General features: G+C 41.1%; 1 protein-coding gene across 1 annotated transcript in view; it reads right to left on the bottom strand.

Annotated features, from left to right (window-relative positions):
• Positions 1–15,602, bottom strand: part of fbxw4 (F-box and WD repeat domain containing 4) — a 63,548-nt gene that overhangs the window by 11,094 nt on the left and 36,852 nt on the right. The window contains exon 6 of the mRNA XM_038737873.1: positions 8,137–8,202. Within this exon, the coding sequence (XP_038593801.1) occupies positions 8,137–8,202 (66 nt within the window). The remainder of the gene's footprint in view (positions 1–8,136; positions 8,203–15,602) is intronic.

The raw sequence follows: 15,602 nt of genomic DNA, 5'->3' as shown, positions 1-15,602 counted from the left end.
CAAAGTGTCATTTCTTCAGTGTTGTCACATGAAAAGATAGAATCAGATATTTACAAATATGTGAGTGATGTACCCACTTTTGTGAGATACTGTACAGTTTCTGTTAAAAATTGTCTCAAAGTGATGAATGAATTATTTAAATAGTTGATTCATTTAATCGCCAACAACTAATTGATTAATCAACTATTTGTGGCAGCTCTACTCAGATCAGACTTGCGCATCAGCCATAACAACCTTAAGCCACGCGTACACCAAGCAGTCCAGTTCAGTTTGTTACACATGATTTGGAGTTTCTTTTGGCGACACTGTGATCCGTTCATTGGTCAACAGAATCGTCGCTTCTTGCACCACAAAGACTCAATGCACAAACCCCTAACCCTTTTTAAACATGCCATTGAGTGTGACGGAGACTCCTTTCTTTTTTTACTGTGTCGCTTTAGATATGAAATCATATTACTTAAATGGTTGATGTGACTATTACCATCCAGTAACAACCCCACCTACATTTAATAATAGTATTGTCTTGGTGTGTTTGGTGGAAATGTGGCTTTAAAAACCATTTCCATACTAATTTTGACTCAGTGATCAGTTATAGCAGCACCATTTCTTTGTTAAAGGAGACCTATTATACTGCTTTTCCAGACCTATATTGTAGTTCTGTGACTGCTCATTGGCAGCTTTGCATGATCAAAAAGAAATATTTTTTTCTTATACTGATTCTTCATGTAGGCCTTCATTTCATTCTCTGTCTGAACAAGCTGTAGATGCTCCTGTCTCTTTAAGCCCCCCCTCAAAGCCCACTGTCTTCTGATTGGCCAAGACCCGTAGCATGTTACCAGGCTGTTGTTGTTGCTGGGCGGAAGAGGCAGACTGAGCGTAGCTGTGCTGTTACTGTGGGAGCACATGAGCATATATGGAACACTGGCTCTGTCTGGCTCGGTAATACATAGAACGGAGCCTTGGTAGAAAAAGCAGCTCAAAACAGAGCGTTCAGAACAGGAGGAAATCTGAGGTTTTTGCTCACAGTGATTTCTTATAAATGCTTTAACCTCATTTTTTGAAACTTTGACCATGTTTAACATGAACATCCAACATTGTAACATTGTAGATAAGTCATAAAATGTGGAAAAGCACAATAGGTCTCCTTTAACAGTTTCAATCACAGAATTTGATTTGGCGGGATAGTGATTTGAAACTTTAAACGTCCCATGCTCCTGCTAACAGGTAAAAAGACACACATGTTTATAGTGCTCAGATTTGACAGCAGCGTGAGTGCAGATTAAAGCAGGAAGCTTCAATGTACACGAAAACAGAAAAGATGAACAATGCACCCTGATCACCCTCACCCTGCACCCATCTGACTGTACACCCACACACAGCCTGGTATGCTGCTCTCAGCTGTTTATCAGGTGGAAAATCACAGCGGGGGGATAGTGTGTATGTCTGTGTGAGACACTCTCAAGGTGACTGTATTCAGCCACTTACATAAGGATGATAGCAACAAAGCCAATTCACCTTCAGGCTCTGACCTCAATAAACCTGCCTATCTGCCATTAATATTTAGACGAGCAGCAGCTTTTTAAAGGTAGATGAAGATATGGATAATGGAAATTCCCTTAGTTGGGCCCGGTCAGAAAACTGAGGCGAATGCGAAGTCCCTTAAACCTGCATTCTATTGAAGGGCCAGCAGGGGGCGACTCTTCTGGTTGCAAAAAGAAGTCTGGCTCCATTAGAAATAATGGTATAATGAGGCTACTTCTCAGCTGATTTATTACCTCAGTAAACACTTTCCTAATGAGTTTATGGTCTCAGTCACTAGTTTTATGTTTTCAATCCAACAGGATGTTCATTTAGTAAATTATGGTCCCATTTAGAGGAAAATAGACCAGAAAGCAGAGTATGCTTCAGGGCGGATTATCTGTGATTGACAAACGTTATCATGGCAACCTGTCAATCAGGCTAGAGAGTATCGTACCCTCGGCACTGTGTAAATTTAACCAGCACCGTTGAAAAAGTGTATTAGGAGTTGGCTGTTAGTACATTTAGTCTAGACTAAAGACTAGATATGGTCACGTCCGGTGCCACTGGTTGCAAAAAATCATAAAACTTGAGGCTTCAAAACAGCAGTCCACAAACCAACGGGTGACGTCACCATGACTACGTCCACTTCTTATATACAGTCTATGGTTGGGCCAAAGACCAGGTAGGATACACTTTTGTCAGGGGGAGTTTGGATTCTGATTTATGTTTCAAAACACACATAAGTAACGCTACTAAGATGTATTCTTTAATTTTAAAAAGTTGTCCTTCCTGACTTCCAATGATGCAGAAAGTCTAATTCATGGCTTAGACTAGATTGCTGTAATGGATTATTGGCAGGCCTTCTAAACCACTGCAGGTTCCAACCGATTCAGGAACTGGAATATGTAACATATGCTGAGGTTGTCTGTCTGTTACAGAAATGTCTTTATGGCATTCATACCTAGGTGTTTCTGTTATCAGTATACCTTGGGACCATCAGCCCACAAATCTCACATGATATTTAGTATCTGGTCCACAGAGGGAGTGCTGTCACTGCTGGAGCACAGCGCTGCGTGCAACAGTAACGATCTGAAGGAAGAGTTCTCACTTCTCTCACAGGCTGCATCACTGATGGATTTTAAAACTTACTCTGCTGTTGAAGCCTGAATTGGTGACCATACAGAGTGTGAGGGACACACTTCTCATAGTGAACCCACTGGTACATGTTCTTATCAAGGTCAGCCATTAAAATGTCTGACAGTGCCCAAGCACAGAATGATTGTTTGACATGTTAAGTTGGAACTCATTTAATTACTATTTGCTCAGATGCTGTATGAAAAGCGGTAAAATAGATTATTTAAAATATTTTATAAAATTGATTTGACTCTTTTTAACAATAAGAGATAATAACTGAGTGGCATATTTACTTCTTATTCATCTTAAGAATGCAACGTGCATTTCATCTGACTCTCTCCTACTGTGGTCTGCATGTAAATCTGACAACATTCTCTTAGGCCCCATCCACACTACTGCGTTTTCGAAAATAAAACGGAGACCTTTTGCTACGTTTGCACCTCCCGTCCAGACTACAACAATGAAAACGAAGACCTAAAACAGAGAAGTTTGCACACTGCCGACCCCGTTTTGCGTTTCAAAACTCCGGAGGGCGTTTTAGTGAAGACGGGCCAAAACGGAGGACTTTAGAAAGATGATGCAGCTGCTCACAGTCGGCTCTCTGATTGGGTCTTGCAAAGCAGAAACACGATGCTGCTGTCCGGGTTTTTAACATCATATTTTTATAAAAATATTCTGTACTGTGCAAATAACACCTCATCTGCCTACACTTGTACTGTTCATGTTGCCGTTTACTTTGCAACAACTCCCAGTCTGTTTTCTGCCGCCACACTCCTGTGTTACATTCATTAACAGTCCCAGCTCGTTATTGATCCATGCAAAAAAAAAAAAAACTGGTCTGATGCTCAGTCTGTATTTATTTATTCTTTCGCCAAATCTTCTGTAACTTCGAAACAGGCGATCTGCTTCATGTTTACACTGGTATGCGCATGCCGAGTGCACTTGAACGGGTCCTAGCTGTGCGTTTTCAGTCGTTTTAATGTTGACGGAGATCAACTCCAAAACGCAGCGGAAACGCTGGTGTGGACGGAGATCGTATTCATTTTAATTCTCCGTTTGTAAACAAAAACGGAGTAGTGTGGATGGAGCCTTAAAGGTGGGGTACTGTCTGATTCCTCTCTGCATGTTAACTTCATGTAAGCTTCACAGCAACTGTAGTGACAGTTTGCTAACCCACAACTTTGCTAACGTTAGTTACATTACTTGCGGTGTTGTTGTTTGCTCTATATCAGGGTGTTGGTCATGGTGCTGGATGTCACAATTACATACCCCACCTTTAATACTTCTGCCATGTTGGAAATGTTCCATGTCAAGATCAAGACCTAAGCATGGGGAATAGTCAAAAGATGACATGAGCAAGGACAGGTTTCCCTTTTGTTTATTTAATGCAGTTTTCTCTAAATATGCTCCTAACCTATGAACATTCTACTGAGCGCTGTTAGTCAAATATTTAGGCTAATTTGTTTTAACATGTATACAACCAGGGTTTCTCTTTCAATTGTAATTCTAATCAGATTGTATTGCTTTAATATTCTTGCCTGCTATCTTTAGCTTACCAAGTATTAACTGATCAAGTAATAATAGCATAGGATATTTTTGTGGAAGGTTTTGTGAACATTTGGTTCCACCATAAATACATTCCCATGTCAGCGGGATAGTTTTTCACGTATAGGAGAAAACAAATCCCTTGGACTTTACAGGACAGATGCATTATCTATGTCTGCTACACCTTGTAACCATATTAATTTTGCTCACCACCTGCGACCTCCAGATAAGTTGCATACCCATCCCTTCCGTCACTCTCCTGTGTGCTTCCTGTCTTCTCCCCTAATCAGATTTCCAGACCATGTGGGAGCAGGAACCAGCTTTTTGTGTTGTGTTGTGTCGGCCTGTTTTAATTGGCCCAGGTAAATCTGGGAATTACAGCAGCCTCGGTAGGGACGTATCAGGTTTAAGCCTCACCTTTCAGAGACAGGAATTTTCAGAGGCCCCTCATTTTGAATTGGTCCCTGCTCAAGACTAGTGTGTCCCATGTTCTTAAACCTATGCTTCACTTGTTCTTTGCATTGATAAAGGGCCACACTGTTCATGCTGCATTCATGCATGGATGCGTGCATGGAAAATTCACATAAACAGAAGCCATGTGAGAATGTTAACCTGGCAAATTAGATATAGACATTTTAGCGGTGGAACAGCTTCAATTAGACACCTTACGCCTGAAATGTAAATATAATATCAGTTAGTTGTTAGTTGTTAGTTATATCCAGAAAAGACTGAAGAGACCACTTCAAACCGCTGTTAGACCATCACTGAGTCTACTACTGTTGTCTGTGCTGCAGCTAGCTGACAATATGTACTACAGTGGGTTTCCAGCTATCCACCGTAACCCACTGTCTCAGACTTCGTCATAAGCTCTCTAGAAACCTTACCAGTAACACTGTGTGGAGTACAAATTACTTTACAAATGATTTAATGAGATCAGTAAAAGTGTAACTGTGAAAAGGCATCTGCTAAAAGTGACATTTAATCATTGTGGACTTTTATCCTCACACAAATCTTTTGTAAATGAAAATGGAACACAAATTCTTTTTTTTGATGATGACTGAGTAAACTGCTAATAATCATGTTAATCAAACGCAGTCATTTTTGGAATCATTTGTTTAAGAACCCACTGTAAGATACACTGCTTAAATCTTCTGCTTCTTGGTTTAGCTGATTAGCTGTGTATGGCTCCAATATCAGTAATAATCTCATAATGTGAAACTGAATGTAATCGGCCTTCGGTTAATGGGAATATGAGTATCTATTCAAGTATGAGATTCAAGAATTGGAAAAACAGAATAATTCAGGCGAGACCAACAAGCTCTTACTGAATGTCAGCACAACAAAGGAGCTGGTCCTGCATTTTATGAGGAAGCAGCAGAGGAACTACACACCCCTAAAAATCAAAAGGACACTTGTTCCCGGGAGTCCACATCTCTCACACCTCTAAACTTACAGTGACACAACTGTTGCTTATTCTGCTAGTTTCAGGACTGCAGAACTGTTGATACAATAAAACAACATTGCAAAAGAAACACAAACATGACTCTTGAATCTTGTTCTCACCTGCTTACATTAGACATGATTGTGATTAAATGTATAATTCTCAATGGAATATCCTGCCATTTCCAATTTATTCCCATCCAGATCTACCATCTCATGGAAGTAACACAAAGTGCTCCCGTACTGTTAGCTGGCAATTTTTTCTAATTCAATTCACAAGACAGTATTACTTAAACATACTGAGTTTGATTGCATTATTTAACCACTTAGTATATTGAACTATTATGAAGGGATCCATGCGGTCATAAGCATCTTTGAGTTGAACAGACTTAAATACATAGGTTTTCAGCCTGGACTACACCCCCTCATCAGCACTGCAGCACTAAGCCAGCTTTCAATTCCCTTAATCTGTCTGGTCATGATCGGCAAGAAAGCAGAAAAAAAACATTTTTGTTTTAAAACGACCTTTTGCTACGTTTGCGCCTCGCGCCCAGACTAAAACGGCAAAAATGAAGACCTAAAACAGAGAAGTTTGACAACACCCCGTTTTTCATTTAAAGGTGGGCAGGCGGGCAAAAACGGAGGACTTTTGAAAAGATGAAGCAGACGCTCATTTTTGCGCTCTCTGTTCGGGTCTCATAAGTCACGCAAAGCAAAAACACAATGCTACTGACAGAGTATTGATTTGGTATTTTTATTAAAATATTTTGTACTGTGCAAATGACACTTATCCCCTACACTTGTAGCTACTGTTCATGTTGCTGTATTTACTTTGCGACGACTCCCAGTCTGTTTTCTGTCGCCACAGTCGCTTTAAACTCCCGCACTTTCAGTAACAGTTCCAGCTCATTGTTGGTTCATGCAAAAAAAATATCTGGTGTGGTTCTTCGTCTGTACTACCTAGTTTATTATTTTGCCAAATCTTCAGCAGCTGCGGAGTAGACCATCAGCCTCATGTTTACAATGGCACGGCACGCGCATGCCCAGTGTACGTTAACAGCCATTCAATGTGCGTTTTCAGTTGTTTTAATATAGACGGAGATCAACTCTGATACGCAGCTAAAACGCTGCTGTGGACGGAGATCATATTGGTTTTAAAACTCAAAAAAGGAGTAGTGTGGATGGGGCCTCAGTCTGTTGCTCATTAAAGCCACTGCATAGTACCAGTTCGACTCGACTCGCCTTTGTTTGGTTTTCCATTGTGGAAAAGTTGCACCTGTACCTGCTTCCAGGTACCTTTTTTTTGTATCACCTCCGTCGAGGTTCCAAGCAAGCTGAGGGATAGTAAAATGTGAAGTGAAAACACGACAGACTGCTGATTGGTCAGAGAGAATATTCACCATTCACTGCATCATCATTGCTGCACCAGACAGAGGCCAGCAACAGAAAGTTTTACAGTTTTCATATGGAATCTCATCACTAAATCCACTTCTGAGAAGTTTTGAGGTGAGAAATCAGCTGTGTAGATTTCCAATATTGACGTGATGGCGGAACAAAAATGTGCCGCCCGCTCACAGAGCCCTCTGCTCCCGCCGTCACACAGACCGCTGCAGCAACAACGGCAGAGGAAAACACAGCTGGAAGCTTTTCATACCGCTTATCTGTCTTTACATTCTGAGGAAGGTTGAAACGTTTTAACTTAAAAAACAGAAAGCTGTGTGGATCGCTGGTGTGTGTGTCGCATTGAACATTACGTCGCGGCAGTTGTGTGTGGCTTCGCTATGACAACAAGCTACGTACTATCTCTGGGTACTGTCTGCAATGGAAAGCGGAGCAGGGCCGAGCAGAGTCGAGGCGAGTTGAGCTGGTACTGGTAATGGAAAAGCGCCATAATAAACGAGCCTTCGCCTCAACAGAGGACACTTTGTCTGGACTAGCAGAGTTATCTGCAGTCAGAAACAGTCAAAAGGTAATAACTAGGTGATAGCTTGGTATTAGCAATGGGTATCAGGGAATATTACAGTAAAAATTACATAACAGGGTAATAAGAGGCCAAAAAAAATTCGGTTGAGGCTTACTTGACATATTGTTTAAAAATGACACAAGATTAAGTTAATTTAATAACCTAGGCCACTTTTAACTGTTGCTTTTTGAAACCTGTTTTGAATTTTTTAGGAAGCTGTCTGTCCGAGCTTGATGAACATCTTAAGAAGCCAGGTTTCACTGGTCAGCTGTTAGCCTACTTACTGCCACAAACAAAGGTTTTTTATGTTGTTGTTGATGGGGAGACTGAAGTTATCACAAGGTAACATGAACCATTTCTGCTAAATGTGTGGTGCCTTGCAGATTACTGCACCAACAGAAATCACATGCCATGCCTCACAGAGGCTTAGGCAGCACCTTCATTTTTGGGGAAGGTGCTGCTAACTTTATTTTATTTTCCACTGTATGCCCATGTGAGCTTAGTGCAGCTGTCAGAGCAGCTTCCTGACTTACCGTTCAACATCCCAGATGCGAAGAGGGGAGTAGTTTTCGCAGCATGCAGTGCCTGTTACAAAGGACCTGTACACAGAGAGACAAGGGGATAAAGAGAGAGAGAGAATGAAGTGTCTCACAAAAAGCATGTAAATACCTGAACTAAACTGTCCAATGAAACCCAAAGTGTTAATGACAATAACAGCAGCAGAATAAATATGTTATCATCTGGACCGGATCATTCATATCTCAGGCTGCCCATGCAATCCCAGCCCCATATACCAGTCAATGTATCAAAGTTGTCAGTATAGCCGGCACTAAAACTCACACTGTGCCACAAACAAAATATATATGTGACTGTGAGACACAGCAGGTGAATAAGGTAAAAATGTCACTAAAAGATATCACCATTATACTTTCCTAGTTGATTACTTCTATTAAGACAATCATTTTTTGGATTACAGGTTTCTGAGTATGTTTACTACCAATGAGGTAGTATCTACATACTTAAATATGCAGTAATTTGGATATTTCAAGAACCAAAATCTGAACACTAGATCAAGTCAGGTTTATTTATGTATTTGTTTTGTTCACACATTAGACTAAAATCGAACATCTGAAACTCATCACACACACAACACTCACAGACACAGCCTGAGCCACCAGTGGAGAGCTAAATCAGGAAGTGACGAGGTACGCCACGTGATGCATCTAAACAAATCACACTAGCAAATGAGATTTCATGCTTTGCATAAACCCTCTTTGTACTTTCACCTTTGGTCGTTGGTACAAAGGAAATGACCACATATGAATCCGACACCGGCGATGATATGGTGCAGACAACGATAGTGGTAGGACACTGGTGAATGTGCCCCTGAGCAAGGCCTGAACCCCTAACTGCTACCTGGAACTGCTGAATGGCTGCTCACTACTCCAAATTAGGATGGGCTAAATGCAGAGAACAAATTTCGCATGCATTGTGAGGCAAATAAAGTTAATTATTACTATTATAATTTGATATGTTCATACTGGCAAAACAGTGGGTATAAAAGTAAACTAGTCAACTACCACACAGCCTCTCAGTCATGACAGCTACAGTAAGTGCTTGGACCTCCAAAATGAACGCGAGAATGTTTTTTGCAACAATGCTTAATGTCGAGTTTATTGAGAGCTTTTACTTTTACTAAGAGTTCTGAAGGACAATTCAAAAGAGACTCTAGCCTGCTTGACACACTTCTGAAAAAGCCGTCAGTAAAACGTGTGATTGGATTCCCCTGAATTTCCTCAGGAAAATTAAAATAAGTGTCCATAGGTTTCTGAATGCGATCAAAAACTGGGATGCGCACACACTGCAGCACATGCTTTATTGTGAGCGTGTACAAAAGTGTCTTTATAATCAATTTGTTTAACAAGGGAGAAAAAAAACATCCACAGTTGGTTGGAATCAATCTTACAATCTTCCTGATGGGAGCCCCGCACAGTAGAGACTGAGCTAAATGTGCACACAAGTATGTAAGAATTTGAAATAATTAGACTATGTTCTGGCCTGCCATGTAACGGCTTAAAAAAACACTGGCCCGATGCCAGACTTATTTGGCGACCCCTGAAATAAACCATCACCAACAATAACAATATCACATTGACTGGATGTTTTTATGTTTGGCCAACTGTTGACTGTACATCTGACATTGACTCCAGAGACCCTGTAACACTGCTTCCTGTGACGCCCATCGTAATTTCCGTGAGATTGAAAACAGCTGTTTACTGTTTCTCCTCCTAGATTAGAATTTCTGTTAATCTCTTCACTACCTTCATATCAATATATATATAATATCTATCTCTCGTGGTACATTTTAAACATTTCATCAAGGCGGAGGTGTTGCCTTAAAGAGGTGGTATTCTGCTTTTTGGCTTTTCCCCTCTCCTTTACTGAGTTATATGTCTTTTTTCAATTCAATTCAATTCAATTTTATTTATATAGCGCCAAATCACAACAACAGTTATCTCACAGCGCTTTTCATAAAAGAGCAGGTCTAGACTATTTACAGAAGCCCAACAGTTCCCACCAAGAGCAGCACTAGGCGACAGAGGCAAGGAAAAACTTCCTTTTAAGAGGCAGAAACCTCGAGCAGAACCATGGCTCAGGGTGGGCGACCATCTGCCTCGACCGTTTTTGTGCATGTAACAGGTTTGCAAAGTGAAAAAGCCCAAAGGGAGTTCCCATCTCCCACAGAAAACTCTGCTCTGCACCACTTGAAAACAGCTTGTTTGTAGTCCAGCCTTTACTTCCTTTACTTGTGACATCACACTGAAAACGCGTCATAAAGCTTGCCAAGTGGCTGCTGTGATCCGCGGGAGGAGCGTGTGAGGCCGGCCAGCCGCCCGCTCACAGAGCCCTCTGCTCCCGCCGTCACACAGACCGCTGCAGCAACAACGGCAGAGGAAAACACAGCTGGAAGCTTTTCATACCGCTTATCTGTCTTTACATTCTGAGGAATGTTGAAACGTTTTAACTTAAAAAACAGAAAGCTGTGTGGATCACTGGTGTGTGTCGCATTGAATATTAAATCGCGGCAGTTTTGTGTGGTGTCGCTATGACAACAAGCTACGTACTATCTCTGGGTACTGTCTGCAATTGAAAACGGAGCAGGGCCGAGCAGAGTCAGTCTATCGATTTTCGCTATGGTAGCATTTTTCGACAAGGCAGCAAAGATCGTCAGAACACCGGCAACAGTTCAGCGTTTAGTCCTGATGGTAAGATGTGGAACAATGATGATGTGGACTTGTGGGTAACTTACACCATCTGCTAGGTTACGCTCTCAGTCTGAAGCGGCTTTGATTTGGATCACACTACCTTGTTTCTTACGACCCGCCCTTCTCTGCTTCTGATTGGCTAGTAGTCCTTACCTGGGAACTGCGCATGTGCAACTCCCAACAAAGATTTTGTACAAGTAAGATGCATCACTCTGTAGCTCAAGAGCCGAGCGTACAACACACAAGGTGAAAAGAGGAGCTGCAGTAATGTGCAGTATGAGAAAAATATGGTGTTTTTTGAAAATGAAACCATGTAAACCCTAATTAAGATTTTTAATCTGAAAATGAGCATAATACCACCTCTTTAATTTATATGTCTATTTTCCAATATAATTTCCAATCTTGATATATTATGTAAACTAAATGTTTAAAAGATCTCTGGCCACCTCTGGGACCTACAATGTTGAATATTGTTAAAGGAGACCTATTATGCTTCTCCACATTTTATGCCTTATCTACAACGTTACAATGTTGGATGTTCATGTTAAACATGGCCAAAGCTTCAAATAATGAGGTTAAAGTATTTAAAAGAATTCCCTGTGAGCGAAAACCCAGATTTCCTCCTGTTGTGAACGTTGTTTTGAACTGTTTATTCTACGAACCACGGAGCTACGCAGAGCTGGTTTTCCATATATGGTCATTTGCTCCGCACAGCTACGCTCAGTCTGTCTGTACTGACGACAGACGACAGTGGGCTTTGGGGGGGGGGGTTAAAGAGACAGGAGCATCTACAGCTTGTTTCAGACAGAGGCTGAAATGAAGGCCTACATGAAAAGTCAGTATAAGACAGAAAATTATTTTTTTGAACTTTGAATCATGCAAAGCTGCCATACAGGAGTCACAGAACTACAATATAGGACTGGAAATGCAGTATAATAGGTCTCATTTAATGTATCACTTACTTTCAGACTGCTACTGTACTGAAATTGCACTGACCAAGGTCTGATAAAATTCTGACAAAACTGAGCTGCTGGTCATTGGCCCTGCTCGACATCAAGCAACAGTAACTCTTGACTTTGTGATCTTACAAAGTTTGACAGAAAACAATCTTGGTCTTTCTAATTATCAGCACATTTTTCCACCTACACAACAGAGTTCAAATCTGGTCTTCTCTGTCCCTGGCTGATGACGAGACCCTAATTTGCGCGTTTCTTTCATCCAGACTTGATTATTGTAGTGTCTTGTTGTCAGGCCAATTGCCTGAGAGTACTATAAGTCTTCAAATGGCTCAGAATGCTGCAGCTAGGATCTAAACTAAAACTAGAACATACGACTAATTTTAGTTCCCCTTTGTTGGCTCCGTATCCACGTCAGATCAGAATTTAAGGTGTTGGAAATGGGCTCGCCCCTTCATACCTGTCTGATCGCTTTGAACCTTAGGTCCCATCCTGTGCTTGTCCTGCTGACGAGAATACTGTAAACCTTCTACTTCATCTCTCTAACCCTCTGTCGGATTGTGTCCCACAAGCACAGCTGTGTGGCTTTCTCTTTCTCTCTCCCTTGTGTGCATGTTGTCCTCCCTCGGGTCGCCAGGACTCCATGGTGGAGGGGGTTTTGTGACTAAGGTCTGTTTGGTTACACCTCCCCGAGTCTTCATATATGTTTACAGTCCATCTATAATTCTGTCACTATGATTGTCCAAACTGCAATTTTACAATGTTGATCTATTCTGTATACGCGGCATCTATTTCTGTCTGTCCTGGGAGAGGGATTCCTCCCCTGCTGCTCTTCCTGAGCTTTATTCAATTTTTTGCTCCTGTTATTTGAATCAGGGGTCTAAGGACAGAGGGCGCTTTACGCTGAAGACCCTGAGGCAAATTTTGATATTGGGGTATATAAAGTAAAATGTAAATAAAAAAATTGACATTCCAGGAGATTGGGAGTGGTATCTAGGACTGAAAATGACCATTATTTTCATTATTGAATTGTTTGTCAATTAGTGTCAAATACAGTGGAAAATGCCATGGTGACATTTTCAAATAGCTTGCTTAGTCAGAACAGCAGTCCAACACACAAAATATTTGATTTTAAATAATAAAATACATAGAATAGAATGATTGCCATAGTAGACCTAAAATAACTGAAAGTCTGACACTGCCACTAACAGCTTTAGACCTCATATATCTGCCTGCTGTATTCAAATATTCATTCATACATTGTTTCAAATTATCCCCCTCGTCCATTTTTAGATTTATCTAGCCCTGCTAAGTATTCAGGCATTTACTTATTGCTTTGTTTAGCAAAAGCTAAAAGATAAAGGTTATCTTTTTATGATCATGTAAGAGTTTCTTTGACAGGACAGCTCGCCCAATTTTAGTCACATCTGCTGCTGTTGTCAACTCTTCCCATGAAAGTGCAAAGGTGAGAGCAGAATTAATATGTGTACTTCAGTGATTGTGGATGGTGCCTGCAGAGGAAACAGCTCACGTACTGGCTTGTCTATCACTCTGGGAACAGGATGGAGCTGAATAAACTACTGTATAAAAAATAAAATAAAAAATTATACAAAGAGAGTAGATCCAAAGCAAACTGAGACTGCAGTCGGTTCTTCTCTTAGGAAATTGTGTAGCATGACACACACACACACACACACACACACACACACACACACCCTTGTCCCTGCCTCCATTCACCACACATTGTTTCCCAGCAGAAGAAAAGAGAAGAAAACTAAAACAGTCATGATCCTTTGATTGGAGTGGCAGGTTGGAATTAGCAGCCTAGGTATGCACAGTGAATGCCATGCATGTGGAGAAGTGGGGGAGCGGTGAAAGGAGAGGGGAGGAGCGCTGTGGGAGTGGGCTGACGGGGTGTGTTCGGGTGTTAGAAGCTATGTAGACGGTGGGGTGGTGACCAGGGGTGCTGGTGGTAGGGGGGCTTCTGTTGGGCCAGGCCTGATTCTCAGGGCTTAGTGCCCTCCTACAGGGTTGACGGACAGGGGGAGGACCTGCTTTTTACACACAGAAAGATAGTTACTGACAAATGCTGTTGGCTGGAAGCAAATACTGTAGATGGAGATACAGAGACAGATGCAGAGAGAAATACTAAACACATAGCCCATTATTGTGGAATCATTAAGTGGGTGAGAAGGGGTCCCCATCAAGGCAACACACGCACACATATATACATCTATATTTATATATATTTTGCCTTGATGGGCTAAAATACAGTTTGATCATGTCCAATATTGTGTCTTGATATTCAGTGTCTTAAAAACCTCAAAAAGACAATTACTTCCTTATCACTTCACATTATCCCTACGTAAAGTCATACCTGTTGAATTCTTGCAGTTGATTGGGCAGCTCTGAGTGCAGGCTTTGCACTGATGCCAGTGAACATGCTAGTTGTAGTTTTCGTCTTGGACAACAGTACCTGATCCAAAAGGAGTGGTCTAAAACTAGAAGTACCACGACGACGTGCAAAAGGGATACGGAAGGTAACTGACATAAAAATTAAAATTCATACAAAGGCTGTGGAACAGCCACAGCCTTACGTTGTCCATTCTTTTTCTCTTTACCAACACAATTCAAATTAGACAAGTAACGCACTGACATATAAAGGGCTGCAACTAATTTCGTTCTAAATTAAGCTGAAACACAATTGATTATTCTGTAGATGAATTATCTAATGTGGAGCACATCATAAATAATGAAAATTCCAAATATTAGTTCCTAGAAACCAATGATTTGTTGTGAAGATTTTTTTAAAGAGCTGGCCAAAAACACAAACCTATTCAATATAAAATGACATGAAACTCTGAAATTTGAGTAAAAGACCGGCAAATGTTTGGTATTTTTACTTGAGAAATGACTTACTGTATAAATGACTTATTAATAAATTATCAGAATTATCATATATAAACATTTTGCTTTATGAAGATGTGTACGGGTATAAGAAAATTCCAGAGATTGTTTCAGGGATTGACTGCATGTATATTCAAACCAGAAACACACACACCATATTTAAGTTACCCCAAAGGTTAACTCCCTGCCTGTAAACCGCAGTGAAGGGACGGAAGCTATTAGCTCCAGCTGTGGTGGAGCATAGGTCAGGAACGCTGTCAGAATGTGACGCGAGTCTGTACCTTTATTCAACAAGACAACTAGTGCTGCTGTCCTGTCAACACATTGTATCTTTTCTCTGCCCACCAGTCGTCCTCATTGTCTATGTGAGGAAATGATTCTTAGACAAAGCTTAAGCCCCGACAATGACTTTTAATTAGAAAGAAAAAGAAGACACTCTCAACTTGAAAATGTTTCTGATGCTTAGCAGTTTGTTCAGAGTACCAGGATGATGATCGTCGTCAGATGAAAGCCAATGTGGGAAAGCTGGTGGGGAGCACTGACCCAGCGTTGGAATGGGGCTTGAAGTGAAAATGTTCTTACCACTGGCTTTTCAAGTTAAAAAAGTCCAGTAAAATCCCTTTTCATCAGTGTCATTTGTGCCTTTGTAGACAACAACCTTCTTAATGGAGGTTCTGTTCTGTATTCAGGCTAGGAATGACACAAACCAGGTCGGAGATTTAGCACCGGGTAGCACATGGACATGGCCAGGTTTGACTTTGCACCATGTTTATCCTGTTTTCCAGTTGACATAGAGTCAAACTCATCGGAACCTTCACTCTACTCCCACAGACGAATGACTGTTGGGCTTTGCTCCCATGAGGAAGCATG

Source organism: Micropterus salmoides, unplaced genomic scaffold, assembly GCF_014851395.1.
Source record: "Micropterus salmoides isolate LMB-PRFRI ecotype aquatic unplaced genomic scaffold, ASM1485139v1 Ms_hic_scaffold_22, whole genome shotgun sequence".
Classification (NCBI taxonomy): Eukaryota; Metazoa; Chordata; class Actinopteri; order Centrarchiformes; family Centrarchidae; genus Micropterus; species Micropterus salmoides.
Note: the sequence above shows the minus strand (reverse complement) of the source record. Positions and strands in the feature narration are given on the sequence as shown.